Source organism: Chelonia mydas, chromosome 8 (assembly GCF_015237465.2).
Source record: "Chelonia mydas isolate rCheMyd1 chromosome 8, rCheMyd1.pri.v2, whole genome shotgun sequence".
In the NCBI taxonomy this organism is placed as follows: Eukaryota; Metazoa; Chordata; order Testudines; family Cheloniidae; genus Chelonia; species Chelonia mydas.
In genome coordinates this window covers 9,476,745-9,500,488 of record NC_057854.1, presented here as the reverse complement: position 1 = coordinate 9,500,488, position 23,744 = coordinate 9,476,745, and the positions used below count along the sequence as shown (strand labels likewise).

Genomic DNA, 23,744 nt, shown 5'->3' with positions numbered 1-23,744 from the left:
CCTAAGAGGAGAAAGGGGGCTCCGTGCGGGAAGCCGCCCCGGCCCCGTGCGAGCGGACGCGGGCTCAAGTCGCCTCCTGACACCATTCAGCCCCCTCTGTGCACGGCTGGGTCCCCCCCCGACCATGGCTGCTGCCTGGGTGTGGTCGCTGGCCAGCCCTGGCTGGAGGGGTTCTCCAGAGGTCAAGGCCGGCCTCCTGCGCTGAGGCGGGACCAAGCCAAGCGGGCCCAGCCCTGGCCGGCGTTTGCCCAAGCGGGTCTTCAAAACCGCCGGGGATGGGGGATGCCACCGCCGAGGGCGGAGCTTCGCGGCTTGGCTTCCCCGCCCGGCGGCGCGCCTCGCTGCGGGCCAGCCCGAGGGGCCGCGGGTTCGGGGCCGGGGCCGGGCCCGGGTCAGGCGCGGCCGAGCCCGCACAGTTCGGCCCGGTCGCCGCGCGAGCCGCGGGGTGGCGGTTCGGAGCCGAGTCCCCGCCATGGAGCACCCCAGCGGGCCGGTCGGCCTGGAGGCGGCGGAGCCCCGAGCCGAGCGGCGGCCCTCGGGGACCCGCAGAGTGGGCGGTGGGTGCGTGGGGGAGGGGGCGGCGGGGCCCAGGGCAAGGAGCCACCGGGCCCAGCATCCCGCGGAGCTCAGGTCCCCCCGAACAGCCCAGGCCCCCCCGTGCACCCTAAGCTAGCCCAACCCCCCACCAATCCAGCCCCCCCCGAACAGCCCAACCCCCCCACCAACCCAGCCCACCCCCCGTCCACCCCACGCTAGCCCAACCCCCCATGCACCCCAAGGTAGCCCAATCCCCCCCAGTCCTCCTCCATACACCTCAAGGTAGCCCAGCTCCCCTCCCACCCTGGCATTGAGCTAGCCCAGCCCTGGCCCCCAAACTAGCCCAATCCCTCCCAGCCCCCCTCCATACACCCCAAGCTAGCCCAGCCCTGGCCCCAGGCACCCCAAACTAGCCCAGCCCAGCTCCTGTTCACCCATCTAAACCAGCCCATCCTTGATGGCTACCATGTCCCTTCACAACCTGTGGGGTCTGTCCCTGCACCTCCCATCATTGCGAGCCCAGCTCAGCCCAACCCTGCCCGGCTCAGTCTAGAAAGAGCAACCTACCCATCCCCTGCTCAGCTCATCCAGCACCCTTCAGACCCAGCCTCACCCATGGCTCCCTCTCCCCCGTGCTCCTGGCCATTCCAGGCCTTGCACAGTCCAGCCTAGTCCACCTGTTATTGATTATTGTGTTTGTACAGCAACAACAACATGGTAGGCATTCTCCAGCTAGGTCCCTGACTAAGTTTAGAGGGACAGGGATGACTTAAAAACAAAGAAGAGGGGATGGGATGCAGCCAAAGCAGTGTCCACCCCCTTCCCATTCCTGCAAGTGCTTCACCTGCCATCCCATTCTTTGAACAGTCCCTGCACTCAAAGGGAGGGAAACTCCCCAAGCATGCACATTCCTCTGAATTGAAAGCCCCTTCTTTCACTGCATATAAGAATTTCAAAACATATTTAGGAAACCTCAGGGTTAAAAGGGGTTTCACTTTACAAATGCTAAAAGGCCTGAGGATTTTCTCTGCATAGTTGGAATCTGGTTTTAATTTTATTTTTTCTTTGAATATGTATGCCCCTCCTCTACTTCCCTGCATTTTTATTTCACATGGTTAGGTATTGTGAAACCTCGTCTGACCTATAGCAGAGAGCTAGAAATGAAAACTACCCTTCAGGAACTGCTAATCTACATCATTTTCCTTACAGATCTATGTATATGTAAGTCCAACAATGAGCTAAATGAATTGTAATGCATGGTTTTCAAATATTTTTTGGCTTACAAAGCAAGAGCTACACCTCTTTCAATGTATAACATTGGGCTAGGAAGGCTGAGAGTTACCATCACTCAAGGCTGGTCTACACTATCGCTTAAGTTGATGTAACTTACATTGCTCAAGGGTGTGAAAACGACATCCCCCTGAGCGAGGCAGGTTAGGTCGACTTAAAGCGCCGTCCACACTGCACTGTGTTGGCAGGAGACGCTTTCCCACTGACATAGCTTCCGCCTATCACCGAGGTGAAGTAATTATGTCTATGAGATAGCGTTCTCCTGTTGGCAAAGTACGTCTTCACCAGACGCACTACAGTGGCCCAGCTGCGCCGATGTAGCATGGTAGTGTAGACATGCCCTCAATCTCCTACCCCTTTGACTTTCAGCCAGTGGTGTGGTTTCATTTGCAAGTGCCCCGACAAAACTTTTCTTCCAGAACAACAGTTAATGAAGATGGTACCCCATTGTAAAACTGAAGTAACGCTTAACTGAAGTACCACCAGAATCTGGACTATAACAGTAAAATGAATTGAGATGAAAGGCACTATGAAATTGGAAAATATTATACACCCCTCTGGTGCTTAACAAACTTATTTCCTTTGACTTAAATACATTCTAAACAATGAGCTTTGGCACCTTGTAATGCATGCAGGGCCCCAGTATAGTTACTGTGACAAGGTAAACAGGTACCCCAGGTGGCTTATCTGCTTAAAGTATATTAAATGAAAGTGTATAATTTTCATTTGCTTTAAACAGACCAAAAGTACCTCCATTTGTAGGTTGTTTCCAGGCTACTACTTTTCCAGTTTGATGTAAGCAGCACTCTCGGGCTATCACTGTGCTGCTGGCAGTTGTCTTCATCCTCAGGCCTCATTTTACAATCAAGCCCTTTCTTTCTTTCTTGCTAGTGACATTTGGTATGGTGAACACAGACATGTATTACCTGAACAAAGTTATGTCAAATCTCTTTCTGGAAACCTCTGGGTCTGAGACAGATAGAAGTTCCTTCAAGACCATAGGCAGCATGGTTGATTTCTGGAAGGTAAGGTTCTAATTTTAATTTTTTTGTTGGGAGCTGACTAGGAGGGCAAGCTTTTAGTGTTATTGTGCAGTTTCCAAGGTGTTAGCAACAGTGGAACATTTTGTATACAAGGCTTATCCAGACCAGAAGAGGCCTCGTGGTACAGAAACCAATGGAGTGTCTCACCAGCTGGAGAAGGGTTGAACAACTCTAAGTTTGTAAAAGTTCTGAGTACAAATATAAGCATTTCTGATAGACTAACCTAACTAACTATAGGAGGGGATGTTCATAATTGTTCTTTACTACTCTCGGTTTTAGGACTGGGATAATCAGAGGAAAATAGAAAAGGGATTACTTTGATTTTACAGTTGTCTCGATTTTCAATTGCAAAGAAAGTGGCAAAGAGTCCTGTGGCACCCGACGAAGTGGGTATTCACCCACGAAAGCTTATGCTCCAATACGTCTGTTAGTCTGTAAGGTGCCACAGGACTCTTTGCTGCTTTTACAGATCCAGACTAACACGGCTACCCCTCTGATAATTGCAAAGAAGTGACTTTCCTAGGGTGGGTTAGCACAGGACAGGTCCTACCAGCTCAGCCAAGAGGAACATTCCCCTTGATTATCTGGTTTGCCACTGGGATTCCACTTAGGGTAATAAAAAATAAATAAATTCCTGAAGCAGCGAGTCTTAGAACTCGAGTCAACTGTCTTGGGCTTTCACCATGGGGCTAAAATTAGCAGTGTAGATGTTCCCTCTCAGGCTGGAGCGCAGACTCTGAAACCTGGTGAGGAGGCAGAGTCTGAGAGCCAAAGCTCTCCGGTCTGAGTGGGAACTTCTACACGGCTACTTTTAGCCCCATAGCACAAGTCCACGTCAGTTGACCCAGGCTCAACTGCTATGGATTTTTCTTCAGTGTAGACATATGCTATGGCTATGGATACGTCTACACTGCAGTAGCACACCTGTGGCTGGCCCATATCAGCTGACTTAGGCTCACAGGGCTTGGGCTGCAAAATTGCAGTGTAGATGTTCGGGCTGGGGCTGGAGTCCAGGCTCTGTGCCCCAACGTCTACACTGCAATTACATAACCCACTGCCTGAGCCCTGCAAGCCCGAGTCAGCTGACACGAGCGAGCCATGGGTGTTTTATTGCAGTGTAGACATAACCTTTCAGTCTAAGCTTTCATATAAAGCTGGGTGCAAGATGCTCACACAGATTTTTACCACTAGATGGGGGACTCAGCTCAGTTTGCTATAGCGTCCAGGCAACATTAGAAGACACAAAGATTGTAATTCTAGGACTATTTTTTTTCCTAGTTAAGATTTAAAAGCAGTGGAATCTGATAACATCAGTATGGGGGACCCATGCCCCCCCTTTGATCACTAGTTGGATCCGTACAATTCTGAGCTCCCCCAACACATGTATTAATGCAAAGTCTCCGTCTTTCAAAAGACAGAGCAAATTGTCATATGCATTCTGGTGCCAAGCTGCATCAATCATATTTTATTGGTTCTAATTAGCACTCACCTAAGCTGTAACATTCTTTATCAGCAGCTAAGTAGCACTTAGAAAGGGGGGGGGAATTCTTTCCTGCTTTCAAAAACAAAGTCTGATCCATTTGATCAAAGCTCAATTGATTAATATAGGCCAGGAGCAAACTCTTAAGTACATATCAAAACTGGTCTTTGGAAAGTCAGATTTGATCCCAAATAACCAAATGGTCATTACAGCACTACATGTAAATGTCACAGTTCAGGGCAACTACACCCATATTCTCTCCATGGTCCAGCAAGGGCACCCACTCTAGGCTCCCAGCCATCATCTCTCTTGGGCGGAAACCTGCATCTTTCTCCCTCCTGACTGAGTTTTTTTTTTTTTTTTTCCAGGCAGCACAGTTCCCTGCCTATACTGTGATATTCCCAGCAAGACAGTGTGCCCAATCATGCCAGTATCTGCACTTTGCTTTCTCTTCGAAGGCCATGAACAACATGATTGCCAGAAGCTGGGAATGGGCGACAGGGGATGGATCACTTGATTACCTGTTCTGTTCATTCCCTCTGGGGCATTGGCCACTGTTGGAACACAGGATACTGGGCTAGATGGGCCCTTGGTCTGACCCAGTATGGCTGTTATGTTCTTACAACCTATCACACTCCACTGTTCTTAGCTTTTGGAGAACAACTAGGTTTTCTGCCTTAACTTGTAATTTCTAGCCTTTTATCTGAGAGCTCTATAAGGAAGATTGGTATCTTAAAAAACTTACACTGAAAGTGGCCTTTCCAGCTTCTCTTAATTATCTAATCTCATTGTGTTCTGTAGTTTGCAGAAGGACCCCTGCTTGATGGTCTGTACTGGGACACATGGTACAACAACAACACATTGACTAGCCACAGAAACAGCAGTCATGTTTACTATGAGAACTTACTTTTAGGAGTAGCCCAGATTCGTCAGCTAAAAGTCCGCAACAACACGTGCGCCATCTATCCCTATTTCCGAACATTTCTGAAAGAGTGTTATCATGAATACCGCTATGTAGCTGAAGATAAATCTGATTTTGGTCTAAAGAATGGGTCTGTGTAAGTACTGTAGTCTTCCACTTTGGATTTTCTTACTATTTACTTTGGATATAGGTTTAGAAGACATGTAGGGTTTTTAAAATCCCATGACTTTCAATGAGAGTTGGACACTTAATTCCCTTAGATGTTTTTCAGAATTCTATCCATAAAACCTAAAAAATGCTCAGTGCAATTTCTGTTGTCGTTGCTTTACTGCACAGATTATCTCAGTGATCTAACCTTGTTATTTCTAAATTGATACAATTACACACACACACAAAATGGGACAAATTCTTCACTGATTTACGTTGGTGCAGCCCCACTGATTTGGCACCATAGATGCACAGTTAAAAAAAAAAAGATTAGGGACTATGGACCAAATTCAGCACTTGCATAAGATGTATGCAACTCCATTAATTTGATTGGAAAAGCATCAAATTATGGGAGGCCACTTCTGGTCTGATACTAATGCCATGCAGACAGAGGTAAAGCCGGCTTTTCAGACCTCCAGAAGAATTCTTCAGCCATTACTACACATTTTATTTTGGACCATTTAAATCCATTTAAAGAGAATGTAAACTGGATTACTATAATAGCAATAATCTGTGTGTGAACATGAGATGTTCCATTTGGATATAGAAGGTGTAAGCTATTATTTCATCTGCTTTATCATGGGAGAAATTCAAGCTCTAAGTGCATCTGTCTTTGAAGAATGTGTTGACAACCCAAATTAGATATATGTAAATCTTCCAAGGCCAAGTCTCTATTCCATTTTTCCTAGTGAGGAAAGGATCATTTAGGAGCCTGGATTACAGTCCAAAATACAGTAGTGGTTGAGTGAAGCATAGGAACTGGAAAATAATTGGATACATTAGAAACTTCTTCCAATCCAATTTCCCATGAGCTGAGCTCCTTTATTTCCTTGTCTCCAACAGATGGACGTATTCCTCTGCCTCCTCATTAGCCCCCTGGCACTGGGGAGCTATTGGCCTTTACAGCGGCGGAGGATTTATGTTCACCTTACCTAAATCAAAGAGTGAGAGCATAAGGAAGCTTGCGTTTCTCAGACGTAATGGCTGGCTCACTAGAGGAACAAGAGTCGTATTTATTGACTTCTCAGTGTATAATGCTAACATAAACCTCTTCTGTGTAGTCAGGTCAGTGCTTACATTTACTCCATATGAAATCCCATTTACTAAGGCATTATACTTCTTTAAGAGTGAAATAAAAGGCGGTTTACCTCCAGCACACCCTGTTCTGTGTTTCTCACCCAGCAGTTGGGACGACAGCTAATTCTTAAAACAAGAGCAAACGCTTGTACCCAGTCCTGCAGAGGGTGATGCCTAGCTGCATAGCCGATTATTCCCATGGGGCAGGACTTGACTGAGTAACCTTTTGCACCATCAGAACACTGGGTATTAGTCTTGTCATCAGCTACTGAAGGAAAAAACACAGAATCCTGAACTTAGGAGTTGGCAGAGTGTCTGATCTGCTCAGACACCATTTAATTAAGATCAGTGCAAACAGATGGAATATTTTAACTGACAGCACCTATTTGGATTGCGTGCCACATGCTTTTCTTGTTTTGTCTTCAGCCTATTCCATTATACTCCCTTTCTGGATGACTGAGAATTATCTTTTGAGGAAGAGTTAATGGAAATGGGAGTTGTTAAGCTTGCTATTTTTACACAAGCATTTTCCCTCATTGGATCATGTTTTAATTTTAAGGACAAAGACTTAAAGTGATGCTGTCTGATCACTGAAACCAGCAACAAATACAATCCTGTCTAAATCACTTCACAGGTTGGTAGTGGAATTCCCAGCCACTGGTGGTGCTCTTCCTTCTTCGCAGTTTTACTCAGTAAAGCTTCTCAGATACGTCACTTACTACGATTATTTCCTTGCCTCTTGTGAAGTCATCTTTTGCCTCTTCATCTTTGCTTTCATCATCCAAGAAATTTTAAAAGTTAAAAAACTGAAAACAGAATATTTTAAAAGTGCCTGGAACTGGCTGGACATGCTGCTGGTGTCGGTGAGTACTACCCAGTCCTGGCTTCTACCTGCAGGTTTGAGATCTCCATCGGAAGCTACGAGTTTGGAACAAATGGCCATTGTGAGATGTGACAGAGATGGCCAAGAGAGAAAACAGCCCCGATTCAGTTCTTGGTTACAATGGGTCTATCCAGTTTAATATAGTGACAAGGCCATGTTATCCAATGGGTAGGGCACTTGAACGAGGGTTCAGGAGAGCTGGGTTCTCTACCCAGCTCTGCCATGGATGTGCCATGTAACTCCGGGCAAGTCACTTCCCTTCCTTGTGCCTCTCTTCCCTCTCAAGCTGTGTTGTCTTGTCTATTTCAACTGCAAGCTCTTCAGGACAGGGAGTGTCCCCAATTGTTTGTACAGCACCTGGGGCCTCTTGACGCTACCACAATGTAAATCAGTGATGCTCAGTCTGAGGCTCGCGAGCCGCAAGTGGCTCTTTTCAGCACATGATATTAAAACACTGTGATTTAATTATTAACCAATCAGGATGCTTTTACTATATTATTAACCAATTGTAGTTGATAAAACAACAATACTTGGTCAGTCATTTTGCTGTGAGAATTTATATTTTATATATATTCATTCATTATATTATAATAAAAATAGTAAACGAAACAATGAATTCACACTACTGTGACTCTTCTGGGTAATGTTGATTGCTAATTTGGCTCCTGAACCACTGAGATCTGAGTATCACTGATGTAAATAATTAAAAATAAATCTGACAATACAGTTTCATAATTAATTTATGACCAAACTAAACTAGATGTGGTCCGTGGGCTTCTGAAGCCTGATCCAGACGTCAGTGGGAGTTTTTCCATTAAGTTCAGTGGACTTTGAATAAAGCCCCTGGCAAGCTGCCAATGCAGCCCTCAGGCAGGAAAATTTGGACATCCTTAACATACAACCAGAATGTTAGTTTGTTGTGGGGCTAAATCCTGAATCTGTGCTCAGGGCCGTACTGGCCCACGGTGTGGGTTTTCCCCACCCATACAACAGGAAACACAAGTCTCCATTGACAGAGTTTCCCTTAAAGAGTTTTGTTGAAGAGGTGGTTATGGGGTGTCACACCCCCACCTGACTGGTAGGGAATTCTGATCTCCCTCAATCCTCCACACTGCTTCCTGGTCCAACCCCAGCCCGCATAGGAGCCTGGTTCTGATAGGAATCTGTCTCATATGGCTCCCTCGCTCCAGATCCCCTATCAGAAGATGGTCCCTAGCAGATAATTCAAGGGGGAAGTAATTTAGTACTGCCTACTTACTCATGCCTTATACGGTTGGTGGGGGACAGTGCTCGGAATCATGCCTGTCTGACTGTCCAGAGCCTGGTCCTGTTGGGACATCCAGGGAGGGGTTTTACAAGGTCAAGAAGGGCAGTGGTTAGGAGGAGATGGCACAGAGGTGACACTTCCCCCCTTCAGTGGACTCCTTCCCTGAACATGCCAGCTTGACATCACACTTCCAACACATTCCTGTACTCATGTTTCCACTCAGTGTTCCTGATTAGTCTTGCCAAGCTATAGAGAGTTTTAGGCTAATGATCATGCAGCTGGGCACGATTAGAGCATTGAAGATGAGAGGGGATATCTGGACCATAGTCTGACTAGCCTCTGCTTTTATTCAGCTGTCTATCTTTGCCATTGCCTTCAATATGTATCGTACTGTAGAGGTGTCCTTGCTGATGGAAAGCCTGCTCTCTAATGCCTATGTGTATCCAGACTTTTATTTCCTTGCATACTGGCAAACCCGTTACAACAACATGATTGCTATCAATGTCTTCTTTGCATGGATAAAGGTACCAGTTCTCCATTTTCCTACGTTGTACACCAGAATCATAGTACAGTACTGCTAAGTGTATTGTAAATCTTTGCTCTTACATCTTCAAGGCTGAACTGCAAAGGTAGAGCTAAAAGTGACAATTCTGTTTATAAGATTCCAGAAGAAAAACAGGGTATCTGGCTGTTTAAGGAACCATCCCCAAGAGCCAGTCACATGCCCAATCCTTACACAACCGTCGTCCTTCTAAAGACAAGTTTCACATTTTGGATCCCATGGCTAAAAGCCCTGTCTCCTGTACAGAATCATTGGCCTGCTAGACTAAGTGGGGAATAATTGTGCGCAAACAGTGTTTTAAAACTCATTTATTCCCTAGACCTAGTTTTAACAAGCTCTGACCTGGCCTATACTGATGGCACAGCCGTGATAGCTGAAACTGTATTTAAAAGCTATTTAAAAATAAAGTTCATTTTGTAGTGCACATAAGGTCTACTACTAGGCACAGTGCTTTAAAAGAAAGATATGGACAAACTGGAGAAAGTCCAGAGGAAAGCAAGAAAAATGATAAAAAGGTTTAGAAAACCTGACCTATGAGGAAAGGTTTAAAAAATTGGGCATGTTTATCTTGAGGAAAAAAAGACTGAGGGGGGACCTGTTAACACTCTTCAGATTAAGGGCTGTTACAAAGAGGATGGTGATCAATTGTTCTCCACCTCCACTGAAGGTAGGACAAGAATTAATCAGCTTAATCTGCCGCAGGGGAGATTGAGGTTAGATATTAGGAAAAACTTTTGAACTATAAGGATAGTTAAGCTCCGAAATAGGTTCCTGTCAAGGTTCCTTCCTCACTCTGAATTCTAGGGTACAGATGTGGGGACCTGCATGAAAGACCCCCTAAGCTTATTCTTACCAGCTTAGGTTAAAAAACTTCCCCAAGGTACAAACTTTGCCTTGTCCTTGAACAGTATGCTGCCACCACCAAGCATTTTAAACAAAGAACAGGGAAAGAGCCCACTTGGAGATGTCTTCCCCCAAAATATCCCCCCAAGCTCTACACCCCCTTTCCTGGGGAAGGCTTGATAATAATCCTCACCAATTGGTACAGGTGAACACAGACCCAAACCCTTGGATCTTAACAATGAAAAATCAATCAGGTTCTTAAAAGAAGAATTTTAATTAAAGAAAAGGTAAAAGAATCACCTCTGTAAAATCAGGATGCTAAATACCTTACAGGGTAATCAGATTCAAAACACAGAGAATCCCTCTAGGTAAAACCTTAAATTACAAAAAGACACAAAAACAGGAATATACATTCCCTCCAGCACAGCTTATTTTACCAGCCATTAACAAAAGAAAATCTAACGCATTTTCTAGCTAGATTACTTACTAACTTAACAGGAGTTGGAAGGCTTGCATTTCTGATCTGTTCCCAGTAAAAGCATCACCCAGACAGACAGAACCCTTTGTTTCCCCACCTCCAGATTTGAAAGTAGCTTGTCCCCTCATTGGTCATTTTGGGTCAGGTGCCAGTGAAGTTATCTTAGCTTCTTAACCTTTGCCTCTGGCTGGGAGGGATTTTATAGCACTGTATACAGGAAGGTGGTTACCCTTCCCTTGAGATTTATGACAGTTCCCAAGGGAGCATGGCAGGGACATAGCATGGGAATACCCATCACTGGAAGGTTTTAAGAAGAACAGGTTGGACAGATACCTGGCAGGGATCGTCTAGGTTTACTTGGTCCTGCCTCGGTGCGAGGTGGCGGGAGGGGGGAAAGAGGGAGGAAAGGGGAGAATGGACTAGATGACCCCCTGAAGTCCTTTCCAGCCCTGCATTTCTAGGATTCTATTATTCTAAAAGTGTCTGGGCCAGATTCTGTGAAGGCCCTGAGTTTGGCTTCCATTTGTACATTCAAAAATTACTCCTGTACTTTTCACTGATCTGTATCTCTGGCTCAGACATTTGTAAAGTGCCCAGCACTGTAGTAAATAGGTGGCTACGAATCAGAAGAGTGCAAGCATAAGGGGAAGCATCGGGAGAATAGAAACTGCTTTCTTTAAAGTCAGGCCCCAAGCATTTAAATAAGCTACAGCAGACTCTCTAATTCATGTGCCATTAATGTAAAGAGGGGAAGTTTGTGGCTCTTGGTGCCATTCAGTCTGCCTGGCTGCTGACCATCACACAAGAATACAAATCTGCTTTTGAATACATGACTTGTCATCTTAGACTCTCAAACATTTGGGGGAGAAACCTCCTTATCAGCACCCGCACACACACACTCATACATGGATCGACCCTATTCTGGAGGCCTAGAATCATGGCTGTTAGCTGCTGCAAGCCAGGCTGTCTTGCCAGGAGTCACCATGTGCCACAGACTTGATTACAAGCCTCAGCATCCAGTAGGAGCGCAGTCCCCCTCAGTGAGCTTTACTGAGCAAATGTATTTGGCCACCAGCCCACAGAGCAATCCTTTCCCCACAAACACTTCAGCTCTAACTGAAGATTCATGCTATCAATATTGATTGGACACCAGACTTAGCCCGTAAGTAACTGTAAACAGGCAACACTCCAGTATCGTATTAAAGAATGTACAATATGTTTTGGTCACCTCCCAGTAATAACTTGATCTGTTCTCTTCCAGATATTTAAGTACATAAGCTTTAACAAGACGATGACTCAGCTGTCCTCCACTTTATCCCGCTGTGCCAAAGACATCATTGGATTTGCCATCATGTTTTTCATCATATTCTTTGCATATGCACAGTTAGGCTACCTGGTCTTCGGGTCACAAGTTGATGAGTTTTCCACTTTTCAGAACTGCATGTATGCAGCTTTCAAACCTTTGCAGTGCAGATACCCCATTTACTGGGCATGCAAACAGCCTCCCCTCAGCAGAACTTAATACAGGCCCCCTGCCACTTATGCTACTGCAGTAATTGTACTCTCTTCAGGTAATACGAGCGCTGCAAAGCTCAGAGCCCGGCAGCCCATCCACAACCCCTTCTGGATTTTCTCTAGAAAGGCATTCTCAACCATCTTGCTGCTGCTGCAGCAGACCAGATCAGATTCCAGTTGGCACCTGGGATCGGGTTTACTGCCTCCAGTACCCAATATGCTTCCAAATCAATGGTATATGCAGAGTCTTGGCTGAAAACAGCCCTCATTCCTGACAGCAAGAATAATTTGTGCATGGGCATGTGGATAGGACTGTTGCCTGATCTGCAGCCCCAAACGTACTCAGAATCTCGCAGAACACATTCCCTGACCTCTAAGCCATGCTCCATTCTGCCCTGTGGGTAAAAATCAGAGAGAACCTGCTGAGTAATCACTCTGATTTTACAGGTGCCAGAATCTTGGCAATGAGTTTCCATCCTGCACTGCCTGTATCGGCCATAATTTTTATTGCATGGGCATACGCACAGAGCTAGCCAGTGTTTGGCTTGTCCCTTTCTAAACATTTATCTTCCAGAAGTTCTTTAAATCAGTAATCATAAACTTCCTACCTTACAAAATAACCCCTTTAAGACTTTAAAAGAAGGTCACACAGTCACAATATTTCTGTTATTTTTTCTCCAAGTTTTACGCAGTTTCGCATAGTGCTGGGTGATTTTAACTTTGCAAGCATAGAGCAAGCCAACCGAATTCTCGGCCCCATTTACTTCATCACATTCGTGTTCTTTGTGTTCTTTGTATTGCTGGTAAGTGGTGTTTTAGTTATGAATAATAATAATACATTTACATTAAACACAAGTCACACTCAACCCACAAACTTCACTATGTGAAAGGAGAGCACACCAGACTTGGCCATGTCACTCTTATGGAGGGTTGTCATGTGACAGTGACTGCTAGGGCCTGCTGTGTCTATGCAAGCCTCTATGTTTGCTTCAGAGTTAGCCCAGGTTCTTACCGTCATGTTGCCTTTAACCCTCCTCCCATCTCACCTGAGTTTAATGGTGGTTTCAACCCAGGCTAGCTAGCCCAACTGGAGACATGGGTTAAAACTCTGGATCCCGGCTTTCATTCGGGCTGCTAATCCACCCACTTTGCAGTGAGTGGACACAGATTAAAACACTTGAGTGCTGATAGTCTTCCAGTGCCTTCGCACAATTGCCCGTGTTCCCAGAAGGAAAGACAAGATCTCCCACAATTCACGGGGAAAGAATCAGAGTGGCTCAGTTTACTGCAGCACAAAGAACGGTAGAACATGCCATCAAAAGTCTATCAACACACAGAGGAGTGCAGCACCAGTGAGGACACAGTAACTCTGGTGTAGCTTTGCAGCACAGCTGCTCACACCATGGGCTAGGTTAGCCCAGGGCTCAGTGAAGACAGACCCTTGCTGAGCTAGAGCTGTCCTCCATCAAAGAACATCACAGCACTGAATACAGGGATAGAGGTAGGAAGAGGCAGTCTGTAGTTCCATCTAGGGTGTCACACCCTTGGTATGATTCTCCTTTCCTTGATCCTCTAGATGCACCTTTGATTGTGTCTGTTACTTACACCAGTGTAAACGTCAGCAGAATTTGGCCCTTTTTTCTAACCAGTAATCCTTAATACAAGGACACCGGTGCCCAAATGGGCATAGTTGCTACCCCTAGTTTTCTAGAACTCTGCTGCAGCAGCATCTGAGGCTGACTTTAGTGTATGTCCCTGCCATGCTCAGCACAGAAACGCTCCTGAGCACGTCAGGGAAAAAGAGAAGCGGAGTCAGAATAGGGAAAGAAGGGTGCTAGATAAGAACCTGAATAGATCTGAGTAGACTCAGAGAAGCAGAAATAGAATTTACAAGAGAAAATCTCCAAATGCTTCCTTTCTATGCAGAACATGTTCTTGGCTATTATTAATGACACATATTCAGAAGTGAAAGCTGACTTTGCAGTGATACCAAGTAAAGAATTTGAGATCAGTGACCTCATTAGACAGGTAAGTACATACCTCTAAAATGCTCTCGTTTAAAGGGTCACACTCGCAATAGAAATATTTTTTCCAAGAAAAAAAAAAATATCCACAGAACTGGTTAAATGCCTGTTCTGAAATCAGTTAGTCTGTAACTATTTAAGTATACTTTGAATTTGTTTCTGCAGTTTTAACAAATAGATGAAAGCTTACAGGGTATATCTCTGAGACCTCTAATGAGGGCCCTCCTGGAAAACTTGGGAAGACCAAACAAGCAGAAATTAAAATCTTTAACCCCCACCCTCCAGCTTTCAGGCTATTTTTATACAGCATAGAGGAGCAAAAAAGGGGCATAAACTGCTTTCAGCTTAAACTTTTCAGGTCACCTTTAGGCCTGAAATTAAGACCTCTTCTTCCCCTCCCAAAAAGGATGCATGTCAAGGAGAATATGCTGAACATTAAACAGTTGTATAGGGATGATCCAGTCGAACAGACGACCCCAGGAATGGAATACAGCCATCCTGAGATCACTCCTTTATCAGAAAAATCACTATCCATTGGGATAAGGTTTGGGGTCTGCGACTGAGAATTTGGTCAATTGGATGTGCATGAAGGCCCCTATTCTTCAGGGATCCATTTTCATGGAGCTCACTGCAGGACCAGGGCTTCCAGCCGTGTTTGCTTGAGGTATCTGCATATATGTGCAGAATTAATTACTAGGCTCTTGCAACCATTCCATTTTCCTCTGGGGTTTTGTTGGCTTGAATCACTAATTTCCCTAGAGCCGGATTCCAAAAGGGAGCTGGGTGCTCAGCTTTGCTGAGGAATTGGCCCACAACATGTAAGAACATTTTATACTAGGTTGTTCAGGCCCCACCAAGATGGCTTTATAAATCAAAGTGGTCTAGGTTCATAATTAGAGGGAAAAAAAGAGAAAACTTCTTAAGATTAAATTGAACATAGCAGAAGAAACAAGAGGCTAACTGGATTCACTTGTATATTGTCTTAGTGGATCCCACGAGGCCTTTGACTATAAAAGGGTAAATTTTCAGAGCTGAATGCAACACTCATAGGATTCATTTCTAAATTGCCGATGCCTCACGCTGAATTCAAGCATTACAAGCTTTTTGTGTCATGGCTTGTGGGGAAGCATTTCTCTCTGTAGAAGACCCGATTAGACTTTAACTCACTTGGTGCATTTTCCCCTTTCTTTAAATTGTGCTCAGAGTTACAATAAAGCCCTTGTGAAACTCCGGCTGAAGAAATCAAAGATGGAGGATTTGTATCCAGCAGGTGGAAGCTTGCAAAGCATGAAAACGTAGGAATCCAGCCCTGGCATTTTTTTCTTTAACTTTCAGTAAATTACTTTTAATCCATCTACTTAATTTTCAAATACACTCTAATATCTGGAGAATGGTGCAGGAGGTAGAGTGGGTGAACTCTGTGACCCAGATCCTCAAAGGTATTTAGGAGTCTAATTCCCATTGATTTCAGGGGCACCATGTGCTCATTTTCACTCTTCGTTTCCTGGGTACGACTCGCAATGATAGCAGCAGGAGGGCAGAATGAAGCTCTAAAGGTGTTTCGCACTGTAATTTGGTGATCATAGAAGTCAGAGATGGGAAGATCCTGCCTGTGCTAAGGGGGATGGACAAGATAAGATTGCTTACTGGAGTATATTTTCATATGATCTCAGCCCTTATCCCTAAATCAGCCTTAATAGTCTTATTTAAAATAAAAAAAAAAATGCCTAGCTCTGTTATAGTGCTTTTCATTCAGTTCTCTCAAAGAACTTCAGAAAAATGATACCATTTTACCAGTGGGGAAACGTAGATTAAACATTAGATTGAATGAGTTAATAAATGAGACTATTAAAAGCTTTGGTTAAATGGCAGTGGTTGCCATTTAAGTAGTAAATATTTTCATCTGTGAAGAACAGAAAAATATTGTGACTTATTTGCACCGTGATATGGGGAGAAGAATGTTCCCTTTTTAATAGCAACCTCTGCATAAATACTTACTGCAGCAACTATTGCTAACTCACTGTGCCGCCCACACCTTTCAGAAGAGCCCACTGTAGTCTTTGGCTGCTAGGACACGCAGGGCCAGCTTTAGAATGGTTTCTTTGCACGCACAAAGGGGAATGCATCTCAGACATGCATTCATGTTGCGTCTGTGATGATATGCGGGCCCTTGGTATGAACGGGACTCTGCATGGTCCTTCAGTCATTACAAAATAAACTACTGATTTTCATCCTGAAGGATCTTAATGCTCTAACATCCTCATTGCCAGGAGTGAAGGTAAGAGGTCCCAGACTGGTTCTGGGGCATTTTCTTTTTTCTTGCACAATAAAAATGGTGAAAGGAGCATCTACTCTCTCTCCTGAATGAAAGCTCATTTCTGGCCTGAGAATGGACAGCTAATATCCATCTCCTTGGGGAGCGGTTAAATATTGTCCCTTTCTTGGGAGTTTCTCATTAAAAGGCCTTCTTAGCACACTAGATGGATTGGAGCCATATTATTTATGTGGACCCATAGCCAACCAAGTACTGAACACTCCCCACCCACCCATGCCTTGATCCCCAAGTCTTGCAGGAAGCCTGAGGGCTTCAGCCCTGAGCAACAGGGCTAAGGTTACAGGCCCCGCAACCTGGGGCTGAAACCCTTGGACTTTGGCCCCGCAGCCTGGGGCAGTGGGGCTTGAGAGGGCTCGGGTGTCAGTCCTTCCTCCTGGGATTGTGTACTAATTTTTGTTGTCAGAAGGGCGGGGGGTCACAGTGCAATGAAGTTTGAGAACCCCTAAGCTAGGTGGTTTTAGCTCTTGCATCTTCTCTGTCAGTAAAGTCCTCCTATTGGTACTATGACTGCCAAATTTCCTCCATTCAATGGCCCGTTCACTGTTATGAGGACTTACAAAGGTCCATCAGTGTGTCTTGTTCATTACTCTCACAAGACAAATAGTCCAAGCCATCAATCCATCTCACAGACCCATCCTTTTTATTGCTAGAGAGATTTCCCCCCATACCCTTCTGAGCCTCAAAGACGTACTCTGACATGATTTTCCTTTTTTAGTATGATGGATAGCAAGGGGCATTCTGCCTCCAAAACAGACAATGCTCTGAAGCTTTCCAGAAGATCTAGTGTGGACGAGAAGGTAGACTTTGTTTCTCTTTTTTTCTTACCAAAAGGCATTGACGTTATTTTAGATTTTACTCGCAATGGTCACTAAGTGGAGAACATGAGGAGGGTTTCAGTTTTATGTTGATGTAACACGCTAACATTTTACATAATGGAAGTAGCATTCAAACTTGAACGCGGTGAAATGAGTTTTCTAGTTGTATTCTCTAGCCCTCAGTGAAAGGTCATCCACAGTGCCACTCTGTTCAGGGGAGGCCAGGCATCAGAAGAGCAGAGCTGCTGCCAGCTTGAATTAAGTGCCTTTGCAGAGACCGTAGGCTGTGGGAACAGGTTCTCAGCTAATGAGTGGATCATTTAACCAAATGTTGAAGCAATACAAGAAATAGAAAGCAAAATGCTATATAAGGGGCCTGACTGGATCAGAGCCCCCATCTGCTTCCAAGCATCAGAGAGAGCAAGTACTTCCACAGGTTTTATTTTGTGCTACAGAAGGAAGCGAAGAATTCCCAGGGGGCTTGTAAAGTCCCTACTGAGGCAATAGAGGGTCACTGCTTCATTGCAACCTTGTTGCCTCCCCTTGAACTATTTAAGAGTCCATAAAAATGGAGCTTTGACAGCTGCATAGTGGAAACTGCCTTGCCCCTGAAAATTCTTTTATTTTCTCTACTCATTTTGTAACATTCCCTCTCCAGGTAAAGCCATTTTGGGGCCTCTCCTAACTCTGAATGAATATTTATATTTATACCCTCCCCTCCCGCAGTTTTGGAAGGATCTGATGCAGAATTCCCTTTAAAATGAAGAGACGAGACCGCCAAAAAGCCAGAGAGCAATTTTCCCCCTACAGCTGCATGCTTCCTAAAGTACATTTTGTGAGCATGTGTTACCTACAGTGTGTGCGTGGGAGACAGCTAGCTCTTTATACAATGGGGCTTTTCTTCTGGAAAACATACCCTTTCCTCTGTTGAGCAGGGTTATCTAAAGTCACCACAGCTACAGCAGTGGAAGGAGAAGCTTAACCAGAAGTATCGCTCTGCTGAGAATAAGGAATTGGCCGTGGCTCCTCAGGACCAAGTCTCTCCTCAGGAATTTCAGCAGTATGTCTTTGTCATAGTTGGACAGAGTAGCACGGGCTACTGTGTCTGTTCTAAGTGGGAGGAGGAGGTAGAAGTGCTGGCCCCTTGCAGAGGAGACTGGCAGGCTGCGGGGAGAAATCAGCTTGGCTCATCTCCCACCTCACTACACTTTCCTTTTTAATATTCATTCAGCTGAGGTGCAGCAGCCTATTCTCAATGGTCACCTGTGCCACTTTTTAACTGGGGTTTTGTACCAAGTCACCTGAGGGACAAGCAATCAGGTCAGCACCCGTTAGAAAGAGAGATTGTGCAAATGCACACAGGCCTCCTGAGAGAGAGAGAGCAGAAGGGGCAAGTGGGAAGATGAGCAACTTCTAAATCCTGCCCTTCTTAAAATCTGTGAGGATCAACTGACGTGTATTGTAACCAACATGACCAGGATGGGGATAGAACCCACCACCTTCACTTACACAAGCAGAGGTTTCTAATCACCGAAGTTCCAGTACTATTCCATGAGCAATAGTACGTGGCTGTGCCAGCGGCTAGACACCCAGCTTTGCACAGGGGTTTGTCTACACGGGAAAGTTAATCTAGGAGAAGGTAAGGGGTAAATTTAAAAACGCTATAACTATTCCAGTATAGCTCCCGGGGAAGGAATGATTCCAGAATAGCTTATTCTGAAGTAGTTACTCCAGTCAGTTTCCTCAAGTCTCTTCCACCAACAGAAGTTGGTGCAAAAAAAAGTCATTAACTCACCCACCTGGTCTCTCTACAGCCCTAAGTTTGACATTCCATCCAGCAAAGGGCAGGGCAGTAGTCTCACTCACCGTCGATTACACCCACACGGCTTAGCTACACGAGAAGGTTTTGCTTCTTTAAGCATACCGGCATTGTTAAAGCAGGAAACTGTAAGCAGTTATGCTGGTGCGTTTAAAGGTGCTTATACTGGGCATGGCTTATTCAGGCTCAGGAATCGAAATCAGCTATACCCGATATAAGACACCTTTATACTGCTAGGACTGCATCCAGAGGCTGGGTTGTACCAGTAAATCAGTTAAAACACACACACCCTATGCTGGAATCTGAAAATCATGCTCCAATAAATAAGGACAGTAGTGCGATGGCTGAAGAATTCCCCTCACCATGGACCAGGTCCAAGGCCAGCTGACGTTAACAAAAAGAATCCCACTGGTATCAGTGGGTGGGGATCTGGCTCACCATTCCTCATTGCCCATGTTTTACGTTTAGTTGTGGAAAACAGCAAGTGAGAGAGAGAGGAACAATTTGGGGAACACTAAATTATTGGGAGTAAATAGATGTTTTATATCTACTGTACCGAGAATACGGGGCATAGGGGGTGAGGTATACCTCAGCGCAGAGACTGGGCAACACCCTCCCCTCGTTGGCCCCAACACACCAGGCTCAGCAGGGAAGCGGCACAGAAGCTTGCTGTCCTGCCAGGCCCCATCAAGTGTTGTGGGAAGCGGCCACAGGGACCAATATGCAGAGGTAAAGAAAGGGGTCGTGGTGGCATCCTCCCTCCCCCCATTCGCTTGGAAGTGTCACAGTCGCTGCCTGGAGAGGTAAGCTGAGATTGTAAGCTCTTTGGGGCAGGGAATGTCTTTCCAGTCTGCATTTATACAGCACCTGGGACAGGTCACTTACTAGGATCATCTGAGTATCTTTCACTTAATCAGTTCCCTGCCACTGCAGCGCTGTAAGACTGTGGTCTAATTATTGTCTATGGCGGGCTTGGTGTGGAGGTGGCTGCATGGCCTGTGATATACAGGAAGTCCCGTCTGGCCTTGAACGCTCCTGGCCCATGGCTGGGATTACCACAATACAAATAACGAGGATGACTTTTACAAACAGAGTTCTGAAGACCAGACAGTGCCCCCTGGGTACAATTTATCGGTGCATTTTTATTCTGTGCTAGACTTTTCAGATATGCGACGGAACTGGAGAAGCGACTAAACGAGGTTAACACGAAGCTGAGCAGAGTTCTGAAAAGCATGCCTGACCTGAAAGGCTCTCCAGACAAGAAACCGAGATAGTGAGGTATTAGGGATGGGCCTATTTGTAACCCCAGATGGGCTTATTTCTTTGCTGACTGAATTTCTGAGTCATCCACAGGAGTCTCTCTCTCTTAAGCTCCTGCGTTTCTAGACAGGAGGAACAGGGACCATTTCTCTTAACATTTTTCTTAAGCTGAAACAGAGAAATTCAGTATTAACCCCCCTACTTCCCTGGAATTGTGAACCAATGTATTCACCAGGACTGAGTGAAATTCACGCTCCCCTAACCCCCAGTCCCACTCCCACACAAACACACCAAAAGCCAGAGTTAGTCAGGCTCTGTGCAGGAATCTCTGATCCCCAAGCTGTAGGCAGGGCATGGAGCTGTAGGAGAACCCAGCTATGGCTGTTCTAGCCAACAGGCTGGATCAGGGTGGCTGCCTTTTCATATCCCCTAAAAGACATTTTGAGTCAAAGGATCCATGTAGTTGCAGATCCTACAGTCCCACTCTGGTCTGCATTCTACCACCTCCCCCCTTATATGGGGGCTGGAGACAGCCTTCATGGGGCCGTGGCTGCAGAGACTTCCCCGGTAGAGCTCCACCACTCATAGAGCACTGGTCCGGGACTCAGGGAACCTAGATTCTATTCCTGGCTCTTCCATAAGCCTGCTGGGTAAACTTGGGCAAGTTGCTGCAGTTCTGTGCCTCAGTTTCCCCCATCTTTGAAATAGAGATAATGATACTGACCTCCTTTGTAAAGCACTTTGACATTTACCGCTGATAAGAACTAGATAAAAGCATTACAGACTTTTCTGTGTTACGGCAGATCCTGCCCACTGAAAAGGATGGAAACACTTGTTTCTTAACAGGCCTTCCTTTGGCTCCCACCTCTCACAAATTAGCTTTGTCTCACCTTGTCCAACAAAATCTGATTCACCTATAAAACATCCAGTCCTTCTTCAGTTGAGCCAGTAGGGGGAGCTTTCCTCTTTGCTTGCCAAATCAAAGCAGCCAGCATCGATTTTAAACAGAGCAGCCTGTCTTGGAAGGTGGATTAGGGATTTTTTTTTTTTTTGTGGGTCCCCCCCCATGTATTTGATGCTCATGGGACGTGCTGGATTGATAGTCCTGGGGACCAGAGGTCTCTGTCCGTCCATTAAACACACACCACACAGGTAGAAGCAGCACAAGCTTCCCCACTCCACTCTAGCCCAAACCTAATCTGGAGGGACCAACGCCAGGGCTCAGAAGATGCTTCCCTGCCTGCCTTGTCTCCCCCCACCCGCAACAGCTCATTCAGCTCTTTGCCATCAATGGTACCCATCAGGGTAGACGGACACCACCAATGCATTCCCCCATTGGATGGCTCACGTGCAAGCTTTTAAAAAGAAGCCAGAGGTGGTTCACTTAAAACTAGCTGGTAATTGTGATGTTTGTTTGTTCCTGGTTACAGCTGCAGAGAGACAAATTGCACAAAACAAATCATAGATTCCAAAGCTTTCCAAGCATGCTGGCAACTGGCTCTTCCCAGCTAGCTCTGAAAGGACACAGACGCTAGGGAAGATGGAAGGCCATTCAACTACAGTGCCAAGTTCCCAAATGTCATGAAAAATAAATAAATAAATAAAATCACCTGATTTTTATCTGTATGCCTGCTAAATGACTGGCTTATTCGGCACACAGGATTCTGGCTGGCAGTAAAGCTTTCTATTGTTATCTAGTATCTAAATTTAACATGTTCTGACCGCCGCAGTTTATAATTCAGAGAAAGGCTAAAACGCTATACAGGGTGGAAAGGATTCGATTCCAAGGGCGATGGCACTGGATAATCAAGGCAAGGTACACCTTACAGATTGTTCAGCTATCATGTCCTCTCTGACACACAGTCGCTGCACCAAGAGAGTTTATAGACAATCTCCATTGTCGTTGGTCTGTGCGGCACCTAGCGCAATGGGGCCCGGATCCTTTCCTGGGGCTCCTAAGGCCTCACTCACCCCAATATTACAATCCCTGTCGCTTAGACATGCTCAGTGGTTCAGGGAAGTGAGGCAGTTAGAGGCAAAGCACATTTTAGAAACATTTCTCAATTTTATCTAGTGTGGAAATCCTCTTTACAACAAGGCTGCTGCTTCCGTTCAGCCTGGCATTTAACGAAGGTTTCAGGCACAGCCACAGCTGGTGAAATAGGGACTAAAGGGAATGGACCATCCATCTTTGTTCAGATTAACCGAGTTTTTAAATGAGCTCCAAGACCCACATTTCAGATGGGAGCCTAGGAAAGAAACCAACAAGGAAACTTAAGTGAATGTCGGTTCACATTTCTCCTTTGCTGCCATGGTGGTTAATGGAAAAGGGAGCCCATCAACAATGGGGCCAGCCAGGAAGAACAGAGGCTAGTTCCCAGCAAGGGAGGGGTGAGGATAGGCAGGACCCATAGGAAGCAGGATTGCCACTCCCTTACTTGCTTCCAGTCCTGCATGCAGAAAATCAACCAGGCACAGGTGTAACCTTCTCCATCCCTGGCACAGCCTGCACAACAGCTAGTCTCGAAGGCTGCGTGCAGTGTTGTTAGGGCCCTGACCATCCCAGAATATTAGAGAGACAAGGTAGGGGAGGTAATATCCTCCCACCTCACAGGGTCCTACAGCCTGGGCTCCAGCCCGAGCCTGAATCTCTGCACCACAACTAACCAGCTCGAGTCAGCTGGCACTGGACAGCTGTGTGCTTTTAACTCCAGTGTACACATCCTCCTGTTTCCTAAGGGTTCCCATGTATTTGTCTCCTGAATGCAGGAAATCCTCATGGCCAATGTTCCCTTTACAGCCTGAAGAGAGACTGACAGAGCCTAGTTTCCAAGCAGGAATTTGGTGACTGACTCTGGCCAGACAGCAAACACCCCAGCACCGAGCCAGGCTCAATGAGAGCATGATCCATTCCCACTCCACTCCCCAGTGTATTCCAGCTCTAGGCTCCTAGCCAGCTGAGGGTGCCAGTCGCCCCAAGGCCTGGTGCATGAGTGAGAGAGACAAGCATCCGCAGTTAGTAGAGAGAGAACACACCAGCTTCAACTTCAGTTCGTACCTAAGCTAGATTTGAGCTCAGGCCTCCAGAAGTGAAAAAATTAAGAACACAAAATTCAGTAAGTCCTGGGAGTGCCAGCAGACAACTGCGACTCAGTACTGGATATTATCTAATCAGAAAGCCTGGTGAATATAGATTCAGGAAAACTAAAGACCTACTAGCTAATTTAATTTGTTCCCCAACATTGCAGACTTGTTGCCTCGCGGTGTTTAGTAGCGCTTTGTCCAGTATAATAATATCTGACCCAAGCAACATCGTTATGAGGCTTAATGAAGCCCTGCCCCTAACACTTTACCACCATGCCATGGGATTCCATGCCCATTATGTAA

The 23,744-nt window shown here is 45.6% G+C and overlaps 1 protein-coding gene across 1 annotated transcript; it reads left to right on the top strand.

The window, feature by feature from the left end:
• PKD2L2 (polycystin 2 like 2, transient receptor potential cation channel) lies at positions 1–22,051 on the top strand. The gene is made up of 15 exons (XM_037907042.2): positions 1–557; positions 1,657–1,758; positions 2,719–2,852; positions 5,152–5,408; positions 6,323–6,544; positions 7,191–7,419; positions 9,060–9,230; positions 11,851–12,032; positions 12,787–12,907; positions 14,031–14,132; positions 15,332–15,423; positions 17,179–17,260; positions 18,214–18,338; positions 20,254–20,375; positions 21,788–22,051. Exons 1-14 carry the CDS (start codon positions 473–475, stop codon positions 20,369–20,371), a joined length of 2,022 nt encoding a protein of 673 aa, XP_037762970.1. The 5' UTR covers positions 1–472; the 3' UTR covers positions 20,372–20,375; positions 21,788–22,051.
• Positions 22,052–23,744: the final 1,693 nt, after the last annotated feature.

Excerpts from the sequence above, each read along its gene's own strand:
- PKD2L2 (XM_037907042.2), top strand. The coding sequence starts at position 473 with ATGGAGCACCCCAGCGGGCCGGTCGGCCTGGAGGCGGCGGAGCCCCGA. Across the intron at positions 12,908-14,030 it reads TTGTGTTCTTTGTATTGCTG|AACATGTTCTTGGCTATTAT; the intron begins GTAAGTGGTGTT and ends CTTTCTATGCAG. Across the intron at positions 14,133-15,331 it reads TCAGTGACCTCATTAGACAG|AGTTACAATAAAGCCCTTGT; the intron begins GTAAGTACATAC and ends AATTGTGCTCAG.